This window comes from Falco rusticolus, chromosome 14 (assembly GCF_015220075.1).
Source record: "Falco rusticolus isolate bFalRus1 chromosome 14, bFalRus1.pri, whole genome shotgun sequence".
Lineage (NCBI taxonomy): Eukaryota > Metazoa > Chordata > Aves > Falconiformes > Falconidae > Falco > Falco rusticolus.
Window position 1 is genome coordinate 1,927,848 of NC_051200.1, and position 25,622 is coordinate 1,953,469.

Consider the following 25,622-nt stretch of genomic DNA (forward strand, 5'->3'; position numbering starts at 1 on the left):
TCAAACAGGTGTAGATCATTTATTCTGGGTGCTCAGCAGATGCTGAGACATGAACTGTGCATGTGAAATACCAGCTTAAGCGGCTCTGTCATGATGAAGCCTGCCTTAGCTTCTAGCAAAACTTCAAACCACTACAACAGAAGGTTGGAAAAACAGCCTTCTGAGAAGTGGCATTTTGACAGGATTTTTTTAAAGCATTAACTTTTGTTTGCTGGAGCTTTCCTTGCAAAGTACTGGATCTGCATCCCAATGCATTGCCGTTTTATATAAAATATCTCAGCGCCACTTATTATTTCAAAAATATTCTCAAAAGGTAGGTATCCAGACTTGTTTACTGTAGGTAGGTTCTCCTGGCATTTAATGGATAAAGCCTTTGGAAAAGATTTACCGCAGACTTAGCTATACCTTATTTTATGTATATACTTTTGAATTATTATTATCAGTAGAAGTAATAATAATAATGTAATATACTATATAAACAGCTACCTATTAGTTATATCCCACACCCTTTCAGGGAGATGACACATACCAGACAATTATGTCCTTTTGGGGTAATCTTAACCCAATTTCCCAACTGTCCAAAGGCTCCTTTTGCCAGTACTAATTCTACCTTTAGTAGAACTGTGCAGCTTGGTGATATTAAACTCAGCAAAACTCTAAAGTATAGAACCATTTTTCAGGTTTAAAAACGCAAACACTAGGGAATGCTCATAAGGTCAGCCCTATACTAGCACCACTTTGCTGAGCCAGGGTTACAGTATCCCGTGCTGGCAAAGAGCTCCAAGGCGAATGAAACTGCACCGGTATAGCTGTACTTTGTACAAATATAATAAAACTATCTGCTCGAAGAAAACACGCACCACAAAAGGATGAGATTCACTGTCACATGGGCTTTGGCATCGCACATCTTTTCCTGTTCTTGAATGATGCACTCACCAGAAATCTACTGTGCACACCTCACTTGAGGCACACCAGTAAAAACACTATTTTTCCAGCACAAATGTGACTGCATGAGTTTCTCCTGGCGTAAGTAAAAGAATAAAAAAATCCTACCACGGAGTGTCACGGTACACAAATACCACTTTCAAGTTAGCTACATGTAATAGCTATACAAAAGACATTGACAGGTTTTGAGTGGAAAGTTCAGGCATCCAGAAAATACAGTAGCATCTGGTGTGTGGATCAGCAGAAACAAAGCTTTTCAGAATAAAACTGAAAGGGGGAGAAATGCTAGGGTCTGTGAAATGTAACAAGTGATAGATGCACACATGAGCCAACAAAACCTTTCACAAGTTAACACCACTAGTACAGGTGTGAAGTTACTTTTTTTTCCCCAAGGATGAGGAAACAGACTTGTGAATACACAGACCGAGACACATGCAAACACATAAACTCAAAGGTTTATGCAAATATAGGATACATATATCTAGTATTTGAGAACAAAAATCCATTAAAGCTCCATATCTAAACAGCAACACAGAAAGTTTTAGACCAACTGTTGGAAAAAAACCCACCAAAACCCAAACCAGAAATGGATCAAAAACTTGTCGCACTTGCTATGTTTCCCAGGGTGATAGGTACCGCTGTGGAAGGAAAACTGGAAATTTACTGCTGCAGCACACTCCACACCGTGTAGCAGACCTGAATGCAACTGGCCAGAAATTCTACTTTAACTGTGTTCATTTATCACACAGCAGAAAAAGCATGTACATCCAGAGTGGAAATCAAACTGGAATGCAGGATTCAGATGTCCTCCCATCACGCTCTTAGAAATACCCAGGCTTAGTCCAAACATTTTGTATTTGCAGTCCTGTTGGTGGTCGTCCATGCATGTCCATCTAGAACTGTCCCACTGATAGTAACTTCTGAAGTCATTGGCCAATGGAAATCCAATTTCAGAAGGGCTCAGAGAAAATCACATTTCATGAAAAAAAGAGGCTGGATAGAGCAAAGAAACTATAACAGTCTCCTTATAGCACCCTCTTATAGCAAAGAGGTTTTTGATTAAGAGAGCGAATTTGCAATACACCTGATGACTCACACGAGTGGGGGATGAAAATGCACCCCTTGTCTTAAAAAATTATCCACAGAAATGTGGCGTAAGGTTATATTGTGGCTTAAATGACCTTGAGTACAAACACAGCACTGCTAACAGAACCTGATAAAAGAGCAGTATGATCTCAGCGTGTACTTTACGTCTGTTTCTAAAGTCCTGTTTGGAGCCCTAAGCCAATACCTCTTCTATGGTAGCCAAATTCAACACTAACTCCACTTTGTGCCTAGAAATAAGGCAAACCGGGGAAAATATTGTTAAAAACTACCGTGATGGAATGCTACTGACAGAACCAGAGCCTTTCTTGCTAACTTAAAACACGCACAACAGTTTCTTTTAAATACCTACTGAAATGAGACACAGCACAGGGTAACATCTCTTCCTAAGAAAGTCACTTTCTTTTTGATATATATGCACATATATCATAACAAGGTAGCACATCCAATCTGTGAGTTTCCAAAGCTCATCTCTCTGGTCATATTTCTCTTTCCTCCAGCTATGATTCCTGTCCCTGGGCATGAATTGAGCACTGAGTCTTCTGCAGCAATCAAGTGTTGACTTCCAGAATCCCCGTTCCAAAGGCAAGAGATTCACTTTGGCAGAACCGCAGGAAACATCCCACACTGCTCAAAGAACACCTTAAAAAGTGTATGTATGTAGTATTTGTTACACATAATAGACCAAGTTGTGTAACAATGACTCAGTTCTCATCCCATTCCAGTTCAGATTGTCTCAGCAGTATCACCAAAATCTTGACTGGTCTAAAGCTGGTTATGTTTCCAAGATACGTTGTCATCCTAGCGGAAGATAAACCTTCAACCCAACAAATTTAGCTACAGAGACAGAGCTGTGTACTGGGCAAAACACTCCTCCTGGCTCTTCCCGCTCCTGATCAACTTGTATTCCACTGTCAGGAGCAACCTTAGACGAGCTCTTTGACTACCAATCACCCATGATTAAATAGGAGATTCATTAAAAAAACTAAGCCGCTAGTCATTGCCTTGTATGTCTTACTGCAGTATTATATCTAATGGTCTTTCTCAAAGAGTTAAACATATTGCTCTTTCTTTTGTGTCAAGATTATGAGATTAAGAGAAATTAATCAGTTTTCATTTACATTCTATGTTAACTATGAATAAAAGAAACAGAATTAAAGATTACAATTTCCTTAACTAAAGACACGCTCTAAAATCTCATTCATTTGAAAGTAAGTAAAACCCACAAGTTCCTATTTACTAGACTTGTCCCCTATAGTCAAACGTGCACCTGCTCACCTAATTGACACCCATTTTTGGAATTTTGTCTTTATTTAGCATGGCAGAGCCTACACAGTTATCAGAGTGCGAGCTGGATTCTGTTCTGGCCCAAACATGAACAGAGCAGTTAACCAAATTCTGATCACAGCCTCTCTCCTGCTGGTAACGTTTGAGCCAGCAGAGCCCGGTTTGACTCTTAGATCCCACGCTGAGCTTGCAGCTGGCAATTATGAAGAACCCCAACTTTCTATTTATGAAGTGAGAATACCGGATTGAGAAGCCACTGAGAAACCACAACCATGGAACCCCATCAAGCTACTGTTAGGATCACCCACAGACTAGAGCCACAAAACACCTCAAAGCAAATGTTTACACTTTGCTCCATAAAATACAGTGAGGAAAACAGTGGGAGGAATCTAGCAGGCCAAAAAAGATGACATTTGTGTAAATATCTGCCTCCAACCACTCAGTTCCTAACCTTGCAGGATTTCAAAGTCCATAACTTCTTTTAGCACACCAGCTGCTTCTCCTTCAGAAACGGTGACAGCAGGCAGTGTGAAAATGACATGACTTGGAGACAAACCAGATTTATTTAAAAACAACGTTTATATATACTACACACAATATTCCAAGTTAAAAGAACATTATTGAAAATGCTAAGTCAAATATTCAAAAATTAAGAACTTCCAGAATTAAGATCGCCTATGCAATCTTAATTTGAATCTGTTGTTATGCAGTGTGCTACCACCTTCAATTACATGATCACATATTACTTTTTCTGCAGGACCCTTGCCTTGTTCAGAGCAGAGGGTGGATGATTCTCAATTAGCAAGCAGCTATTCAATATTTGTTTTCTTGTTGTTTAGTGTGCAGCCCGTTTCTGATGGCTTGCCTCCACAGGGGGTTACTCAGAAACAGCTGAACAATTCCCTGATTGCAGAACAAGACCTTTTCATCTCTGCTTAGTTTAACCCACTTCACCAAACTCAGACTCTACTCTGAGCACACATGATTAATTTATTCATAGCTTTTCTAAGGTTTACATTGCTAATACATTTTTGATGAACTTATTGTCCCAACACTTCCATTTTAACTAGACTGACTGTAAAAAAATATTAGAAAGTTTCTGTGTGGTAAAAGTATTCGTTAATTTGGGATATACAATTTAGAAAATGAGAGAATGCTTTTTCTAGACTGCTCAGCATTATAGGGTGCTTTAAATGCTAAAAACTCAGGTCCAGCTGCAGCTCTAAGTATATGGTGCTGCTGCAGATCAGATACTGCCTCAAACTAAGTATCCAGAAAATGAGGAACATCCAGTTAATGAACACTTCAGAAAAGGTTTTATTTGCAGTAACTTGGCACTAGAATCTCAGTAGTAAAGGCAGAAATTAAATAAAGTTTTCCAAGGCTGCATTTAGCTGGGTTAACAATGAGACCCAGTAATGTGGCTATCAACAGAACAAGCACTGCAAATGCACCCAGATCCACAGACCCAAAAGATTCAAGTGCCAGACCAGAAAGACGAAGGGAAGAGAGGGACAAGCACCAGGATAAGGGGACTCACTACTCTCCTTCCATCAAAATCAATGTCAAACATACTCTTGTATGTCAACTGCCCTGGTGAGACCACTTCCTTTCTTCCTGCACTTTAAATCGTTGTTTGGTATGTATTTCCAAACTTCTGCAACCATTGAAGCTGTGTAGGAAAGTCCAAGACTTTTTCGTAACACAACCTGCCAGGCTTCCAGTTTATCACTAAACTGGTAGCTTTATGTGGAGCAGTGCAAGAAGGGATGAGACTCTTTGTCAGTGATCCTCACTTGTTTTAGCTGGAAGGTGAGGAACGGCAAGGGGTCTCTGGTTCCATGCCAGGCTGTGGAGAGGCATGTGTTCAGAGCCCACTGCCTGTTTCCTTCGGGTCCCCTTCTTTTCCATCACTGCCAAACTGTCTCTGCTCCACTCCTGTCTTCACATCTGATTCTTCATCCTATTTTCCCGTTTTCCTCACCAGACACTATCAGTATCCACATTCCTGTTCCAGTCTCTGCAGCTGCTCCCATATTAGCTCCTGGACACAGCTGCCTTCCTCCTAGATTGTCCCCAACCAGTTCCTCCCCCATCCTAGAGAAGCACATTCCCTAAAAGCACATCTTTTCCACTTTCCCTGTATGTACTGGCTCCCCACCCTAATCACCCTTTATAAAGTGCTTAACCGAATGCACTGTCTCTTCATCCCCAGTTTCTGTTCTGGGCTACCCTCACCTCACCTCCAAGTACAACTCAGCCTGCCAAAGTCCAGAGTTACAAGTCCTCTAAGACCTCTTTTGATCCAGGCTGCTGCATGGTCGGTGGTGACAAAATCTGCAGGTGCTTGGGCTTAGGGTTGGCTATCCGCAACGCTCTGGAAAAGCTAGTTTAAAACAATTACAGAATCACAGAATGGTGAGCGTTGGAAGGGACCTCTGGAGATCATCTAGTCCAACCCCCCTGCTAAAGCAGGTTCACTGGTTTCCTGAGATTCCTGAAACTGCCCAGAGGTAAGATTCCTCAATTCCTAAATTCAGGTTTTCCCTTCATCTGCCCTCTGAAGGAGACTCTGCCATGATTTGTAGGAGACTTGCATGCTTATCCTCAAAGACTAATGTGAACTTCTGTGAACAACTCACTTATAACTTGGCCAAACTTGGGTAAATTTTAATAAAGAGGGGGGAAAAAAACTACTAATGGTGACAAAGTTCATCACACCAGCAGGTTTTAGTTCCACACTTCAGGACTAGAAGCACTAATACCTTAAAGGGAAAGACTAAAAACCCCTGAGACATACCCAGCTGACATGGTGTTACACGTTCAGCACATTGTCACCAAACAACTGCAACTGAGAAACAGAGCTTAAGCAAAAAAGCTTAAGGAAACCTCAGGAACGGAAGAGCTAACTGATGATAATTGGTCAAGTGATGTAAGGTCTTGCGCTCAAATGGATGATGGTTTTCTGTTTGTACTTCTGCATCCAGGCATCAATGCACAGAACCGTATCACCTCTGGCAGAAATCAGGAAAGCAGCAGGGTACAGCACAGGGCACATGGAAGTCCATGGTGTGGCACAGAAGAATAAGGGACACTGAGTTACTGGGAATGAGAGTTAAGGGAGAAGAGGAGGTATACAAATCTTTTGGCACGGAAAAAGAGAGCAGAGATGGATGCACAGGAAAGCAGAAAACACAGGGTTTCTGGCTGCAGACTATCCCTGAAGCACAAGAAGAGAGAATGGCCTGGGAAGGTGGCGCACAGATCACTGCGAGCAGAAGCATCTAGCAGGAACAGCTAGTTCAGGCTTCAAAAGAACTGATGCAAGTGACTAGAAAACACACAGCTGCTCTTCAGAAACCTATGAGAATTAAGGTGTTTTCAGCCCTCTTTGCACCTTCTTCAACCTGGGCTCCTCTCAGGCCAGTGCAATCAGCACAACCACTAAAGCACCGTGTGCCCATCAGCACGTCGCACCTTGCATGGAGTCTGGCTGTGATTTTAAAAGCTTCTCCTGCCTAAAAGAAGCCAAAAAGTTAACCCTGTTCTGTGTCCTAATGTATTGATGTGACGGTAGAAGCAAGATAAAAGGATGGAAAAGTGGAGTTCATAGCAACCAGTTTATTCCCTTTTCTGGCAGTCCCATCCCAGAAAGCAGCTCTCTCTGCAAGAGTCCAGCTCCAAAGCCTCCAGGCTGGGCTTCCCGGGAATCTCTGCAGGAAGGGAGGCAGCTGCTGCTATTTCCCTATCGAAAGAAAACGAAAGACTGTTAACCTTAGGTCTGCCAACTGTTGAACAGGGCCTTCTTAAGCTCCAAAAGCTGCTTTATTTCCATTTTAAAAGAAAATCAGAGGTTGGAAGAAAAAGCTTCAGACACAAAACACAGGAGGGTATGTACAGCACGTGGAAGTCCACTTACAGGAGTAGGCATGTGTTTCATGAATGAGAAACTGTCCAGAGACACGACTGGTGTTGAAAGTTAACTAGTTCGACATGAGGCAAGAGAGGCAACAAAAGAAAACCCAAGAAATGACAAGAGATCTGTTCTGGGATTACTCGGGGTCATTCCAAAGAACATGTCTTTAACAGTTCCGACCTTTCCAATACAGCAGTGTAAAGTAAGATATACCTATCCTACACGCATTAGAATGCTTTTACTATCTTTTCATGTTTCCAGAATGTTCATTATTTGATTTAAGCCGTTTTGAGGAGATTTTTGATCTGGCAAAAGAAACACATTGCCTCTCGGGCCACTAGTGCTAGGACTAAAAATGTACAGAGATACACACAGGAGGAGTTGACTGCAGTGGAAAAATCTAGATTAATATTGCTATTGCTGAACCAGAGTTTATTCCTCACCTAGCAGATCTGAAACCAGAACTGTTTCATGGTAAGAACACAAAAGTCACTATATAAGATCAAACATGTTATCTATGTAGCCCTGGATTCTGACACTGGTCAGTTCCAGATGCTTTTAAAAATGCTTTTACACTTAAAGAGAAAAATGAATACAGGAAATCTGCCCAAAAGGGAATTTCCTTCTTACATGTGCTAAGCAGCGTGTGTCTTACAACCACAGGCCACAATAAAAACACACTGCTTATAATTACGGATGCTCTCATTCCCACATGAACACTGACACCTGTACAGAAATCCTTCAGGGCTTTCAGCCTCAGTGCACACTTGGCAGAAGAGAATTCTACAGGAGAATACTGTGCTATGTACAGAAGCATTTCCTTCGTTAACATTATCTGTAATGCCTTTCAATTTCACTGAATTTCTCCTTCTTCTCAAAAAATGGCAGAGATTAATTAGGAATTTCTGACTTACTTCCTCAGTTTTATGTATTTCATATACTCCTACCATACCCCCTCCTGCCTGCCTTCTTTCTGGAATAAAGAATTCAGGAACTGTCAGTCTTCTCCAGGAGCCATTTCATAGCTACCCATGTACAATGCTAGTGGAACAGTCCAATAATACCCACCAACAATGCCTCTGAAATCTCAAAACTCATTCCACATTTTATGATCAGGCTGCATTCAATTAAAATTAGTGATACTGATAGATGTAGCAGCAGTACTAGGGTAAGCCATTTTTACATTATGTACTCATCCAGGAATAGACTGTTAAACTGATTTTTTTTTATTAAGTAAATTTTGTCTCTCCTAATAAAATCAAACCTTCTGGTTAGGACTGAAGAGGAGAACAACACACAAGTACTGAAACTTTTTGCATAATGTGATTTCATTTCATTAAGTTTGGCTATAAATTTTGCTCTTCCCCTGCAGTCAATATTTATAACTTTATCAAAGAGGATTTTGATGGCCTGGCTTTGATGAGAAACTTTGCTTTTAATAATTCTTTTTTTAATGCATGCATGCTCCGTTCTAAATAAGGAAAGCCATATTCCCTTCTCACTGTGCCAAGGTGAAATGGTGACCCATTACACGTAATGGACTTGTTTCAATCTCTACATAATGAGAATAGCACCTTGACAACAATGTAGGCATTGAAGGCAGAAGAGGAGAAAACATTACCTTGGGAGTAATCTCCTTGTATCACATACGTACATTACAGTGGTATCTGATGTGCTTTAATTCATCAGTCTTTGTAGTTTAAATTTCTGAGAGAAAGGACAAGCTGGAAGCGTGAAAAACTACTAATTATAACATTTAAAATAGAAGCAGCAATAGCAATGTCAGTAATCTGACTGGGACATCACAGAATTTTGCAACAATGAATAAGGAACATTTCACTGCAGACTGGGAGAGAAACTTTAGGTCATTTTTCAAAGCTTGAAGAACTTCAGGAGTTACAAACATTCATTTTTCTTCTAGCCCTTCAGTTGCTGTCAGAACATACTGTGGTCCTTCTAACGGCTCCCCTGAACTTCAATTAGCATGCATTGTCAAGAGATCATAAGCACATAAGCATTGGATCTGTGGGCTTAACCGTGGTATCAACTGATTTTCTGAGAAGCCTCAGTTTTCCTGGAAGAGGCAGGGCTACACCACAACTGCTCCTGTAGCTGGTCAACACTGTGTCCTCCGACATAGTCATAATCCCCAACGGACTGATACAGTTTTTGACCAGTTATGAGCCTTGAAAGAGAGAAGATTCAGGAAGTGGCAAATCTGATAGCGAGAGAAATTTTAGTGTATTAGTCATACTGGATTAAGAACCAAGTATTTGAAAAAAAGATTCAATGTAGCATAAAAATAAGAACATTTTCAGACATCCATTACTGCTTTACTTATGAGTTCATAGGCAAAATGTTGGGGAGAGTTAAATATAAATAAAAATGGAGGAAAAACTACCCTTGCACTAATACAAACTGGTAGAAATTTGTATCCCCAGGTCTTTGCATATGTATATGTATGCATATATATAAATATGTATGTATACACGCATATTATATATAGCTTTTTCAGTTGACATAAGACACTTCAGTAAGAAGCTGTGTATAAAAAGAAATATAAAAGGAAGTTTTATGAAACGCATAAGACAGAAAAGTTCAGTCAGTAAGAAAAGAAGAACTTGGGGATGAAAATACAAATAAGGGCTAACCAGACCGGTAAAAGCCTTTGTTAGGCTTGTTATCTCCCATTGCATGCCGGTAATACAGGGAAATTATTAAAAAAATAAAACCAAAGAAAATATCTCAAACTCTATCAACAGAGGAATGGATGGCATCTCTGTCAAAATCGGGCCTCTGCACATTTGAAATGGAAGTTATACATAAAGGTCAGTCTCTAGGTAATAAAATCCAGCTGAGAAATTTCCAAGTTTAAAGCACAGGACAGGTTCTAACTGTGTTTGCAGCATGCCTGTATTGTAGTAAAGATGTAAAGTGCTTTTTCTCCACTCCATTGATTTGCCCTATAAAAGAACCAATTGCAATTGCAATTCTTCTCCCCTCCAGAGTAAGCAGCTGCACTCCCTGGATTCCTGTAAGAGACCCGCAGGAAGCAGGGAGTCTGGAATAGGCACAGGTTACCCCCCTGCACCCCAGGCTGGGGAAATGAAAACAAGAAGCAAAAAGTTATACTGCACAGGTAACATGGCAGAGAACGGCACTGCACACCAAAGGATTCAGTTACATATTTTGATCTACACTAACGTGAAGATTGCTTTTCTTGATGTGATATCCTGATTGATATAATATCTAATTCATTAGATATTCAACTTCATTAAGAAGTTGCCAAGAATCAACATTTTGACTGTTATAGCCTTTAACTGCCAAAGCTGGTTAATTTTTCTGAAAACTGAAGGAAGGATAGTCACTCTGTAGGCAGGTGCAACTTGTTTGATGACTGTTTGAGTAATTTTTGGGTGCGCAGCAGAAAAGCTCTCCTGTAGTTTTACACAAACTGGATACACCAGGCCTCTCGGCTTTGTTGTGGCAATTCACCTGGTCACTAATTTCCTCTTCATCTGGTATCAAATTTTAGGACAGAGCTTCTTTCGGGCAGGATGCTTCTGTAAGCAAAGGAACAAGATAGCCTACTTTTCAAAGCTAATTTCTTTTTTAAAGTGTGGACATGAGGAAGGTGGCAGAGGGTGGGATGTGACTTAAAAGCAGATGGAAATGCAGAAGAACAGTTGCTTAGCACCTATAAAAGTCAGACCCACTTCTTCGCAAGATATGTATGTATTTAGGTACCCACATTTAGGCATCCACATTTGAGTTTTGGCCTCTAAATAACCAAAATCCATCACAGGTTTTTTGGAATGTGCAGTTGATTGAATAAAGATATTAAAATGATGATTAAAATAAGAATCATGCTGCGGTCCTAGCAGCAATCAGCTCTTCAGCACTCAGGGACAGCTTTTGTATTACTGATGGTCCTATTGGGAGCCTTGCCATCTATTAATGAATGACAGGCAGAGAAGGTGCTGTAGAAACTTAATTCCACAATGATTTCTCAACCACTGGGACAATAAGGGATCAGCCAGCAGCCTGCTTGCCTTTGTCTGAGCAAGAGAGGCGACTAAGAGCGCGGCAACTATCCAACCCAGACTGTTTTATGCAGGCATATGTGTATTTTGTAATGGGTCTGTAGCATCTATTTCTCTGGGACTGAATCAATACCACGCAGCAGGACAGAGACAGACATTATTTCAGAAATGAAAAAAAAAAAAATAAATTAAAGCTTGTGCAAATGCTAGATTGCCAGCCAAGAAGAATGTGCTCAAAAGCACTTAGAAGCTGAATACATTTCTTTTACATCTACTCTATTTCTTACTCAGTTAGGAAAACTCACCTGATAAAAGAAGCAAGAAATTTCCCTGCTTAATGACACAGATAAGGGAAGAAAACAGAAGCATCTAATTCCCATAAGCATCTCTTGTCTTTGTCTTAGGCTGCTTTTTATGCCTCGATTATGCTAACACTATTAATCTTGGTGTCTGTGACTAACTCCTGGGTTTTTATGTTAGTGACCTGATTCTGCACTAACACGCTCCTCCCAGTTTGGTGAAGCTCCCCATGTGATCTATTCTTCCCCCTAAATAAAGTTGAAAAATTTGGCTGGGATCAGTGAGTGCTGCTGAGGTAGCGGGTGTGTGGAGCTATTCCGCCCTCCCTGCATCTGCAGCACAAATAACCCGCCTGTTCAGCACTATCTGCCTCTCGGTTTTAAAGACCAAGGGGGGACCAGACTGGCCAGTTAGCAAGGTCTCGGGCTACCTCCATGGTCAGGCTTCAGCACAAGCTCCCAGCCTCGCCACCCCCCGATCACTCTCCCCTTTTGAAAGTAGCCCAGCGAGCCGAGGAAGATGTGGCCGGAGAAGGTGAGTGCTGCATGGCTATGATGAATCCTTTGTGCGGAACCGGAGGCTCGTTACAAAGTGGAGGAGGGAGGGGGCAGCGGTTGCAGTTTTTTAAACGGACACAGTCGAAAGCCTCCTCTCCTTCCCCATTATGCAAAGGGCACGTGTGCCCCTTTCAGAGAGAATCTACCTAATGAGCTGATTTCCCAACAAAGCTCATTTTCCTGGCGCGGGGCGCAAAGCGCAGCAGCAGTAAGCCCAGGCGTCAGAACTGCCTGCTGCAGACGTGCGCTCGGCCGGCCGGGCAGGCGGGTGCCTCGGCGGGCACAGCTCGGAGGGCAGCTCCCGCTGCGTCCCGCCCCAGCCCCCCACAGCCCCCCAGGCCGGGCACCAGGGCAGGGTGAGCGGCCAGCACGCGGGGCTGGCACGGCACGGGCATCGCAGCAGCCGGCGTGCAGGGCTGGCACGGCACGGCGATAGCCGGCGCGCAGAGTTGGCACCTGGCAGGCAAGGCTGGCACAGCGCGGCACCAGCACGCAGGCTGGCATGGCACGGCACCACAGCGGGCAGCGCGGTACCAGCATGCGGGACTGGCACGGCACAGCACGGAGCACAGCAGCATCCAGGGCTGCACCACCCACTCTGCTGCCCCCCGACCCGGCCCAGGGCCACTCGTGGCCCCCCCCGGGGTGAGCCAGCTCTAGTCAGAGGCTTGACCATCTTCCCCTGCGTACCAGCAGCTTTCCATGCATACACCTGCCACGCACCCACGGTGCACAAAAGATGTATCCAACATCCTCCCTCACAGCACAAAGGTGCACTGAACTCCCCTATAAACACAGCCTCCTCCTCTCACACAACGTGCATCTTTCCCTCCATCCTCACTGGGGCCCAGGGACCCCCCACCCTTTCCCACTCATCATGCACCTGCTTCTCCACATGCATATAAGCCCTGCATTGCTACCTCTGCACGAGGGCTAAACCCCCCAAACCACAAAGAGGGGACGGTGACGTGCCCTGCAGCCCCTGCCACCCATGGCTAAAGCAGTGCACAGGCACCTGCCACATCACTCACTGATCTCTAACATGTTCCCTCATCTCAAATGCATTTGACATAACTTTTCCTGTTGGAATGTGTTTTGGAGCTGAAGGGAAAAATCAACGCTGACCAGTAAGCACTGAATGCCTAAAGAAAGTCTTTATTCCCTTCTTTCCCCGTGCCTACTCTCTTAGCCTCAGTACTGGGACCAGCTTACTGCACACCAGTTCAGCCCACCCCAGAGACAAGCTCCCTGGGCTTTAAGACTGGGAGAGGAGGAAGGAAGGGTGCTTTCTGCTTGCTTAGGAACTCTCAAATTGCACAGAGACTGGCCCCAGCCCATGCTGTGGGAAAAGTAACGTAGCCTTATTTCAGAAACATACAGACACAAAGTAGCTGCATCTAAAACGACATTCATCACTTCCCCCCTCAGCCCCCTGCTCTCTCCCATCCTTTAACTTACTCTTTTTGTTGCACAAATTTAAAGGTGAAATTCCCTGAGTATTAAATATACTGTAGTCCTAGACTGTAACAGGCACACTGGCTAGAATGAGAAGAGTTTTCTTTTTCAATGAGTTGGATGAATACTTGAGCGTTCAAACATCTTTTGCTCTTTGGCACATTTAAAAAAAAAAATGTTATCCCTGCAGGAGTTTCAATCTTGGCAGATTTTAGATCCAAGAGAAGGGCTGTAAAGTGTCCCATCCATAATTACTTTTCTTGCTAGCAGGGGGAAAGGTGAAAAAAAGGAGAAGAGATTAAAAAAGGGAGGGGGATACAAAAGCAGATCTCATTTGTTCATCTCCCTTTCACAGCCAATTAGCCAGAATCAGAACCCTCCTTCACCTGCAAAGAAAATGAGAATTTAATGAAAAGGCCACTGATTGTCTTAAGATCTTATTTCATTAAGGTTCATAGGTTTTGGTTTTGTTAATTTGAATTCAGCTCTAAACAGCTTTCAGTTGTTTATCCTTTAACTCAAGGGAACAATTAAACATGCACTTGTACCTGGACTGGTAAGTACTTGTTCTGACTCCAAAAAACACGTAACGTGAGCATCAGGACAAACTGATTCTAGAAACAGGCAAATGGAAAAAAAAAATAAAAAAAAATCGCTGAGCAAGTTTATGTATCAGTGTGGCTAGGGAATTGTTTGCACTCCGGGATTTGAGTTTTCAGAGAATAACATCTAAAATATGGACTAATGAAAAAATCCACAAGCTGCCCTCTGTAATTGCAGGATGTAATTGCCCCTGATTTTGAATGGTGGGGGAAGAACTGCATAGAATGTTGTGCAAAAGAAATGAATATGAACTAAATAAGCAAAAAAGTTAACCATGAAAGCCAATTCCAAAGAGAAGAAAGAATCCATATTTTATGGGGTATATATTTTAGCTGATGATATAAGACTGTTCCTTTAGTAAGAAAAGGAAAGAATGGCTTATCAGGAAAACCCATCTTCCAAAAAGAGGAATAGTATGTGCTGTTTTGAGAAAACCAATCTCAACGTGGTTTTTAAAATGCAGTGAAGCCTATTTCAAAGTAAACATAATGAACAGATCTGTTCAACTCTTCAGAGAACAGCACTTTGATACAGCACTGTTTTCCAAGTTTAAAAGGAAAGGGGAAAAAAATCCAAACCCTTCCCCAAATATGCGCACGTAAAAGGAACAGGACTCAGTATCTCTTCCTACCATGTTTTATTACCGTATGCCTAAGCCTCAGTCAGCACACCTATGGGGAGCATTTAATATACAGTTTCAAAGCTACCCTAAAAATGTCATAGAAGGATTTCACTGATCAGGACGATAGGCTTTCCCCATACCACTGGAAAGACAAGGCAGAAGAAGGCTAAAATATGTATCACAGGTACATTTTAGTAGCACTGGCTTAAGGAGGGAATTTGTCAAGCGTTCAGTCTGTAACATGACTTATGTGTAGTTTGTTCCTGGTAACAGGCACCAGCAACTACTATCAGGGTTTGGACTTTGCACAGACAAAAGACAGTTATCTGCCAAAACATGCAGTTACAGGGAGGCTGTAATCACACCTAAAAAGCTGCTGGTGTTTATCAAATCATAGTTATACTAAATTAATATGTTATACTATCATGAGAAGTCACCAATAGAATCAGTGGGATTAATATAAATTTCAGAGAGTGTAAATCCACAACAATACAGATCTGTTGCTCCAATTGTTGCTCTGTACTTCAGGGATTACTTCATTAAAATTAAAACCTTAAAAACCTAAGTTCCATATGGGTTCTCTATAAACTAAATGCCCAGGAAAACAGTACATTACATTTATGGTCCATGCTAAGCACAGACACCTGCCCACACGAGTTCTTCCGGAACATAAAAGCAGATGTCCTGAGCAGTCGTACAGCCTGCAACTTCCATCTGAATCCACGGAAGCTGTTCTGCTCAGCATCTTTCAATGCAGAGGTAAGACGGGATCAGGTTCTGCTCTATAATTACTTGCTTTTGTCATACACAAATTGCCCCTCAGATATATCCGAGCCTCTTGCAGCTCTAAGGAGAGTCTGGATGCCACTAGATCTTTTTATAGAAATAAGATTGAACTTTCTGTTGGCTTACAGATCTAACCAATGCTGTAAGGAGTTATTACAAGTGCTTCCAAAACTTGCAGTCTTTTCCTCTTGCATAAGGCGGAAGAAAACCTTAGGTATAATGAAGACAGAATAGACCAAACAACTGCTTAAAAGCAGAGTTTTCTTGCTCACTAAGATAAAAATAGCATAATGCATTCTGAGACTAGGGCTAGAATTTTATGCACTTAATTAAAAGATTAATTGACTTTATCTTGTATCTTTATCTAAGTTGCCAGTTATATCACTGGATGTAATCAGAAGGGTTTTATGAAAATTAAGTTCCTAAGGATGACTACATGTAAAAAATCTAATAGAGATATTTTTTTTCTATTTTGTTTTTAGATTAACAATATGGATGACAAAGGCATAATTTGATTTTAAGACTTCCCAGATAAGTCTATGGTGTTTAACACCTACAAACCCAGTGACACTAAACATACCTAGCGTGTCATTCTGTAACGACAAAGTCTATCACTTAAGGCCATAAGCCTAACCTAAAGCACACAGAACCTACAGGGAAGAGGAAGCCTAGCTGGCTCTCAGCTGAAAGCTGATCACTTTGTAAACTTGAAACCTTAAGATTTCCAAAAGCATTTTAAGCATCCAAAAATAAAGACAGATGTACACAGGTTTCGAAAATGGCAAGGGTGGTCTTACATACATATTTAAAATACTCCTAAAATCTAGCCCTTTGCCCTTACACATGAGTTTATAGAAGATGCAGTAAAAAACTAGTAGCAAGGCTAGAACATCTCACTACGTGCTTTCTGAAGCCTTTTCTGCCTTCTCTCCTTCCCCCCTTCCTTCCTTCCTTCCCTCCCTCCTCCTTGTCCCCGCTTTCATTTGCTCCCACTCCCACTGTGGCTTTCATCTGCAAATTTGTGTACAAGTGTATTAGTAGATGTCTTGCTACACTAGCTCTGGAGGAGGAGAAAAGATTCATTTACATATATCAGGTTTACAACATTACGGATACATTTCATACAAATGTTTTTACATCAAAAAGATGCAAATTTAGAGAAAGGAGCCACATTCTTCCATAATGCAATAAAAATAGAAGAGACAATTTGAAAGGCATCAGGGAAATGTACAGGCAAGCTGAAGGCAGAAAGAAAGCCTGAAACTATATTAAAAAGCCAATATATATTTAAGATTATATAAACACTGTAAGTAATTCAACATCTGAAAATGGACAGTGTACGTATGAATGAGTGCACGAGACACAGGCACTAAGATAGAAAACAAAGATTCTTCATATTAATTCACAAGGAGCAGGTTTATAGTTTCAGATCAGTTGTCTTTACTTTGGAAAGACGTTTTTGTGTTCATTTAAGAACAATACTATACATTTCTGTCACTTGCTGCTGTTTATATGTCCTTATCAACCATTCTTAATGTCAAAGTCAAAGAAGTTTCAGTTAGCTTAAGGGTCAGGTACACACAATCAGTTTCCTATTAAAACAATAAAACTGCAGTAGCTCACATATAATGTCTGGCCTTTATCCTTCCAAGAAAGCTGAAGATTTCAGACATCCACCAAACTTGCTTCTTCCTTTGACTAAAACACAGAATCAGGAAACAGAGTTATCCTAAAAATGAATAAATAAATATCCCACAAACCAGAGCCAATTAAAACTTCATAAAAGTCTTGTCTCCCACCTAGCAATTTGACTTTTTTTTTTTTTTTTTTTTTTTTAGGATTCAATGCAAATTGCCATTACTTTTTCTAATTGAACACTGATAATGTCGTTATTACCAAGTCACTACCAAATTGTAAGGGTAAAACTTGCCTCTAAGAGGCAGGAGTCTCAATGAGCCCAGAAATCTGTTGATCAACATTCTTATTTCTTTTCAGTAATTCAGTATTTGACAGATGCCAATAATCTGAATTAATATTTGAAAGACTGATTTTTTGTTCCTCTCCTATAAATTGTATCCAACCTGCTCTTACTTTCTGCCCACAAAAACTACACTAAAGCTCAAAAACATGCTTGTCACTACTTTGTTGGAGTACTCTAAGTAGAGGGACAGAGGTCAAGCTTGAACAACAAAAGGAGAGACAATACCTATCTTAAGTATATTACAAAATAAGGAGCAGATTTTGTCTCCCCCATCTCATACAGAGTTGTACTTTACTTTAAACATTAGCTTGCTAAAACAGTAAGAGATGAAAACATGAGCCATGACAGCACAGTCCATCCCTAGGCAAGCACATGCACTACATCAATAGCCTATACTTATGTAAATATCAAAGTAAAATACTACTATTTCATTAAAAGTTTTAGAAATGTGTTTGGCTTACAAATATTCTAACATCCTTTCATGAAAAGTTTCTTCCAACAAACCAGCATTTCCAGGGGGAAAGAAAATATATTAAAAAAAATAATCAAACTATTTTTTTAAATACCTAAACCTTTCTAATATATTTTATTAAATGTTAATGAGAATTAAATGTGCACAGTCTTGAGATACTAGTTGACATGTTCATAATGCTCAGATAAAAATACACTGAAGACTTATGACTCACACAAAACCAACAAAACAATGCAAGAATAATTTATTCTCTACTGTTTGAATTAAATTAGAGTATGGACAATGAAGAATGTTTTGGGTTTTTTTAATGGAAAGTTTCCTCATGAGAGTGTGTTGACATTGAAACTTCAGCACGTGAAACCTGACTCAACTCTAAACCAGTGCTTTTGTGTTGAGTACATGCGTGTACTCAACACAATGATTACAGATGACCTGAACAGTCTTAGTGAAATCTAAGCAGAGTCCTAGAGGTCCAACTCTTTCTCAAAAACTGAAATCTCAGTAGGACGTTGCAATACGAGCTGATGCCAAGACATTTACCTCTATTACTACTGTGGTCTCATCAGTGCTGAGTAGAGGTGAATAATCACTTCCCTCAACTTGCTGACAACGCTGTAGCACAGGCGAGGATGCCATTGGACTTTACAAGAGCCCAGTGCTGGCTCACATTCAGCTTGGTGTCCGCCAGTGCTCCCATGTCCTTTTCTGCAAAACTGCTTTCCAGCCAGTTGGCCCCCAGCATGTACTTGTGCATCAGGCTGTTCCTCTGCAGGGACAGGTCTTTGTATTTCCCCTTACTGAACTTCATGAGGTTCCTCTCTGTCCACTCCTCCAGCCTGTTGAGGCTCCTCTGAATGGCAGCACAACTGCCTGGTTTATCGGCTGTCATAGTTCAGTTGTTGGAGTTGGAGTCCAAATCAGGCAGCCTCACACGGGGCACCAACTGTCACAGCACTAGCAAGCTGCAACAAGGCTTTTACTGTCGGTCAGATTCTACTGTCCATACTGCTTCTCCTTCCTCCAGAGGCCAGACCACCCTGCTCCTCCTCCATCCACCCCCCTCTCCCACACTCCTCAGGGCTATTTAACCATTTAGCAGGAACAAGCTACAGCTGCACATCATCCACGTCAATCAACCCGCTGCCTGAGGCAAGGCCACAGCTGCATGTTATCAGTGTTAACCAACCCACTGCCTTCACTCCTCTACAATCAGCCACCACTCCTAGTTTTGTATTATTTGCACACCCGCTGTGCGCACACTCTATCTCATCATCTAAGTCATCAGTAACAATATTGAACAGCACTGACCCCAGTATTAACCCCCAGGGTAACGCCACCACTGACTTGCCCCCAAGTAGGCTTTGTGCAGATCTCAACCCTTTGAGATCAGCAGCTCCACCAGTTTTAAACCCACTTCACTATCCATCTATCTGGTCCATATTTCATCAGTTTGTCTATGAAACAGTCTTACTGACAGTGCAAAAAGCCTCTCCAAATTCAAGATAGACAACAGCCCCCACTCTCCTTCATCCACCAGGCTAATCACTTCATTGCAGAAGGCTACCAGGTTGGTCAAGGTTATTTTCCCCTCTCATATATCCATGCTGACTACACCCAATTACCTTCTTGTCCTTAATATGTTTGGAAATGGTTTCTGGGAGGGTTTGCTGTTACCTTCCCAAGGGACTGAAGTGATGCTGATCAGCCTGTACTTCCCCAGATCCTCCTCCTTGCCCTTCTTGAAGGCAGGACTGAAATTTACTTGCTTCCAGTCCTCTGAAGCATCCCACAGGTCACCATGACCTTTAAAAACTTACTGAGAATGGCCTTGCAATGACACTGTCCAGCCCCCTCAGCATTTCCTGGGTGTAACCCAACAGCTCCCATGGGTTTGTAAATGTTCGGTAGTATCTTTAAGCATTCCCTAACTCTATACTCTCATATCAAGGGCAAGTACTCACTGTGCCACACTTTTCTACTGGTCTTACGAGGGCTGGGATTGCTGAGAGCACATCTGACCAGTAAAGACTGAAGTGAAAAAGGTATCGAGCACTTTGGTCTTTTTCATGTCCTTGGTCAACACATTTCCTGCCCCATTCAGGTCCACATTTGCCCTAGCCTTTCCTTTGCTGCAGGTATACCTAGAGAAGCCCTTCCTCTTGCATTTGTTCCTTGCAAGACTCATCTCCCAATGGGCTTCAACTTTCATACCGCCATCCCTGCATGCTCCAACAGTGTCACTCTATTCCTCACAGATGACAGGTTCTACCTCCTACATGCTTCCTTTTCACGTCTGAGTTTTGTCAGGAGCTCCCTGTTCACCCATGCAGACTGCCGGCCACCATCACCAAATTTCCTGCACATTGGGATGGACCGTTCCTGAGGTTTTGGTAGGTAATCCTCAGAAATCAGCCAGATGTCCTGGACCGCTCTTCTCCCCAAGAGTGTCTGTGTTAGAATCTTCCAAGCAAGTCCCGGAAGAGGCCAAGGTCTGCTCTCCTGAGCTTCCATGGCAGCACTCTGGTGGTGTCTGTGATCCCAGTGAGCCCATCATCTTGCAACTTCTGAAGCCCTCTAGTCCCTCCTACTGTTTTTTCTCCACACTCCGTATGTTAGTGTACAGGCACTGCAGACAGACACCTGGTCATGTTGATTCCTAGGAAAAAGCAAGAGCTTCTCCCATAAAGCTGCCTTCTTGGCACTTATTTCTGTGCAGACACTTGAGGCAGGCCCCCTTCAGCCGTGTTTTGCAGTTTTTGAGGTTTCTCTCATCTACATCACCCTGCACCCTTTGCTTGCCAACTTGGTTCACCAATTCATCCACAAACAACAGGAAGAAGCATTCTTTGCCCTCAAGAATCTTCAAAGCAAGGCAGACTAGACAGTGGTGGTAGCATTGCCACATCACCCACAGACACTGGGTGGTTTGGTTATAGTCGCTCAGGAGTCTCCAGCAGAGCAAAGAACAGAATCCTCAGACATTGTTTTAAAGGGCTGGGATTTGTCCATAAAAGTAGTCTCCTTCTCCCAAAATGCAGCTGAAGCACAACAGTACTTTGCAGACATAAGATCTTAAAAGCATTCCTGTTTGTATTTTTGGAAATACACATACCTGAACTGATGGTGAAATAAGAGTTACAAATAACATCCACTCACCACCCTGGAACAGTACCGTACAATACCAGATGCCTAATGATTTTATATATTTTATATTCCCCATAGGAATCTGATAGCTGTGGATACATATGAGATGAGATGCAGGTTCAGGCAAGTATGACAAGATCTGATTTTCATTAGTGCTGAGGCATTCTACCCTCCTGGACTTTCACGTGGGTGGTAGACACTTAGCTACTCCATAAATCAAAAGGGCATTTCTCAGTTTAAGTCCTTTTATTGCAGTTTCTTTCTTTAGGCTACTTGAGAAAGATGTTGAATACATAGCCAAGTGGCACTAAAATATTCTATTGTCATAACCTCCTGATATACGACTTGCCAGTAGTACAACATGCAGACATTCATCAAAGATGCGGTATGTTGCACTTGTTCCCTTATGTGAAATGAACTTTCAATCAGCTTTACAAACACGCATATTTTTTTTTTGTCCTAAACTACAGTAAAATCTGGCTTTTAAACTTTCTTTAAAATAAACATTTATTTTTGACTATGTGAACATATTGTTCCAAACTGGCAAGAACTGCTCATTTACATCTTTTAACATCAACAGAATGCTAATCTATAGTAAACAGTCTTTATTACAAACAAGAACGTGCTGTTAATTAGTAAGAGAGACCCTCAGTTCTCTGCTAAGTTGAGTGGGATGAACCATAGATTTCTACAAAGAGGATGAATTGCAATTGCATCCTATCAAACAGAGCATCTCCAAACAAAGTTATGCTGCAAGATCTCCGAAACCTAATTATGGCCTCAAAGCATTTGGGAGTAGGGTGGAGGGGGTTTGGAGCAATCTGTTATTTGAAATAAATAGCTCTGAAAGTGCTTACAGATCCTCAAAGTAAAACATCCTGGGGCCAAATCCCACTGTCCTGAGTGGAAGCAGAAACCAGTAACACCAGACCAGACTTGTTCCTCATCAGATTGAACTCCAAGATGAGATTTGGAATAGGGGAGAGAAGTATGAGGGCAGACCAGCTCTTCACCTTCTCCAGACCAGCTCTTAACTTCAGAACTGCTCAGATGAGTACATTTTTTAGGATGTCACACACAGCATGTATCAAAGCCAAATGACTTAAACGTATTTGCAATTCTATCAGAATTATGAAAAAGTAAGGTTTTTAAATTCTAGATTACAGCTCACTGCCTTTAGGGGAGCTCACCTTTTAAATAATCCTGTGTCATTTCTCACCCAGGTCATTTTTCCAGATTCGAGATTTGCAATCAGTGAGGACATCTCCTAAACTCCAGTTAACGAGGACAAAAACCCCAAATCAAAATCCTCTCCAGACAAGCCAAGTTTGAGAGCAAATATCAAAGAAGAGAGGAAAATAAAAACCCTTCGTTAACATGAGAGCTGCTGTTTTGTAGCTGATTTTGTTAATGCCTATGATGTTCGCAAAACCAAGCCTGCCCCTCAGTAAAAAAATATGCCTTTGATTTCATTCTCTTTTGGGAATATTTAGGGGAAGAAAAAAAAAACCTTCTCACTGAAAAAAATCATAAGATATAAACTACGCTTGCTGCAGTACTTGTTTTTCTTTAAAGCCTGAGGATAAGCCCTGCCACCACAATGTTACTGGAAAATTGATTCGATTTTCTTCAATTATCTCTTCAAGAAAACAAAGAATCACAAACTGGCAGCCAGCTAAGCAGCTTTCCCCTGCCCCTTGATAAAGATGACAACAGCGTACACACATTTCTGACTTACACAACTTCGGATATAGACGACCTGTGCTGTAAAAACTTTATGACACACACTCTTATTCCTACGCTCGCTGGCTTCACAAACAAATAAAGCTTCTGAGCCTCATCTATGCCTGGAGAACCTGAGGAGAAAACAGTCTTACGAATGACACAGGTGACAAGGGAATCCTAGTCCTTGCTGCTTCAGAAATTTTGACTGAGTGAGAACACCTACTGAGTCCCAATGAGGCCCAAGTTTAAAGAAGTTCCAGTACCGGCACTTTTGGCCTCAACAGACTATGAAAACTTTGCTAAACTAAACACAACAAGAAACACTGAAACTAAGCAGCTTGAGGGGTCCCTCTCATCCACTATTGCACTGATAATAGTGCTGGTTATTATCTTCTCTTTGATAATGACATCCCTAGTAACCTACTGTTTTCACAAGTGGAAACTGAGAAGTAAAAAACTGCAGAAAGCACAAGAGGAGTATCAGAAAGACCAGGAAAAGAGCATTTTTCAAAGCACACCTGGACTTGTTTCATAAAAAAAAAAAAAAAGATCCACCATGAAATACTCTTGCATTACATGAAAATGAAAATAATAAAAGAATGGCAACTATGAAATTTCCAAGCAAATATATCCTTGTTTTATCTCATTTATAAGAGTTGTTAGCAGTTTGGAGATTTCCTACAGCTTTATTACACATATATATATTTATATATTTAGTCTTACTTGTGCATAGTCAAACCAACGCAATCATGTATTTTTACTCCTATCGTGTTACTAAAACAGTAAAAATTTAACTCTGTTGCTCGCACTCTTTCAAAAATCCACTGGCCCATGCAAGGCAAGAGGTCAGACTTTTGTTAATGCAAACCAACACAGCTGATAAAAATCAGTGGTGTTACCTTGCACCGATCTAATCATCTGGTTGAAGATTTTGAAAGAAATCTAATTGGAGTCTTAATCAGATTCACAGATACTCAGCAGTAACAGAATGGCCCTGGAAAGACTGTAGCTGAAGAACTCGTCATGGTTTTCAGCAACAGTTCCACCCAGAGAGCATGGGGGACCAAGCCCCAGGTTTGTTAGCAGGGGGTAAGTCAGCATGGCTTTCACGTAAGGTTCAGTGCCGAGAGGTGCTAGTGGCATTCCAACCCTAAGTGGATTAAGGACATCCAACATTAGCGGAACCTAAGGTACCAAGGGAAGAGCAAGCCTAACGCACTTTTTTAATCCGGCTTGTAATTATTTTTAAACCAACCATACAATGGTGTGTTTCTATTTTCATAGCCTGTAATATTATGTTACAGAAAAATGACAGATCTATTGTGAGTAGCATATAAGTAATATTTTCTAACAAAGTGATGGATGTAATATTAATATACGTAACTGTTTTAAAGAGTAGAAAACGTGTAAAATCACAAACAAAAACCCTGCTCAAGTATATAGCTTGCTTGCAATTACCATTAATGCTGTATGTATTTTTAAACAAGCTATACTACTGTGATGATGCTGTAAACTTACTTCTGTAGGAAAAAATATGTTCTATTTAAAAATGTCAATATGAAAGATGTAAATGTTCTTAAAGTGCTATCAACTAAAATTATTAATTTTCACAGAATATTCTAAAGGATTCTGTTACACACTACAGATATATTTTAAAAAAGTATTTATGGATCATACACACTAGTTAATGTGAGAACAAACAGTACTATTTTATTACAAAATAAATGAATAAATAAGCAATGAATATCCATGCCCAGAAGCTGGAAAATGTTTGGTTTGGGTTTTGTTTTTTAAAAGGTACCCTGATCAATTCTACAGGTAATTTGAAAGAAAGAACCTAGTACCTTACTGACAGAAGGTACACACTCCCCCTCATTTCCCAGCTACCCCCCATATGGACGATGCTGCTGTCAGTGCAGGCAAAGACTTTCAGAATCAGTTGTGGAGGAAAAAGTAAGAGTTAGCTAGTTATATAAAAACAGTGCAAATGTAGTATTCATAAGATTAATATATGTATTCACAAAATTTAAAAACATTTTTTAAACACAGTGGCATTTAGAATACCAACTCTGTTGCAGGCAGTAACAATTTGCACATAGTGTCTATGTTAGCTCTTATTGAGTGGAGACAATAAAAAGTCATTCTCTGAAAATCTTACTGAATGGTAATAAAATTACCATTTGAAGAATGCAAGTATATTTCAAAATGCTTTAAAAATACATAGCTGGAAGCATTCCAGCTCTTGCTGGAGTATGTATGATTTGGAATAACTGCACTGAAAGCTACAATTCAGGTTTTTACTGAAGAAGAATCTGGGCGCTGTGTCAGCTAACAATTTCACAGGGGAACACGAACGCATCCAGCAGCAAAACCATATCCTCAGTGACACCAGTTAAAATTTTTGCCAAGCTCCCAATACGAATAAATAGGTTCAGCTTCTCTTCTTGGAAGCTGATCAAACCGGCTATGGTAAAAAAACCCAACAAACTGGCTCCTGCCACACAACAAAACCATGACTGGGAGATGGATCTATGAAGAGACAGTGGTCCCAAGGGGGCCTGAAGCATTTCAGGCTCCAGTACAGCTTCAGAGAAAACATTCAAGATTAATGTAAGGACTACTGGACTGGTGGGACCAGGTCCCACCTGGCTTCAGTGACCTTGTTGCTCAAGCAGGAGGCTG

General features: G+C 41.2%; 1 protein-coding gene and 1 long non-coding RNA gene across 23 annotated transcripts in view; one reads left to right on the forward strand and one right to left on the reverse strand.

Moving 5' to 3' along the window:
- Window positions 1-25,622, reverse strand: part of C14H8orf48 (chromosome 14 C8orf48 homolog) — a 97,690-nt gene that overhangs the window by 54,579 nt on the left and 17,489 nt on the right. For 19 of the 22 annotated variants that reach the window (XR_005107433.1, XR_005107436.1, XR_005107437.1 and 16 more), the window contains one exon: window positions 17,242-17,316. The exons of 2 other annotated variants lie outside the window; for them this stretch is intronic. Coding sequence is in view for 1 of the 20 variants with exons in the window: in XM_037407762.1 (XP_037263659.1) it covers window positions 17,258-17,316 (59 nt within the window). In the remaining 19 variants the exon portion in view is untranslated. Of the gene's footprint in view, window positions 1-16,988; window positions 17,317-25,622 lie in introns of those variants that run through there. One more of the 22 variants, XM_037407762.1, reaches the window with a different exon arrangement.
- LOC119157176 lies at window positions 11,874-24,555 on the forward strand. Its single transcript, XR_005107440.1, has 2 exons — window positions 11,874-12,129; window positions 22,439-24,555. It is a non-coding gene; the product is annotated as an uncharacterized LOC119157176 (long non-coding RNA).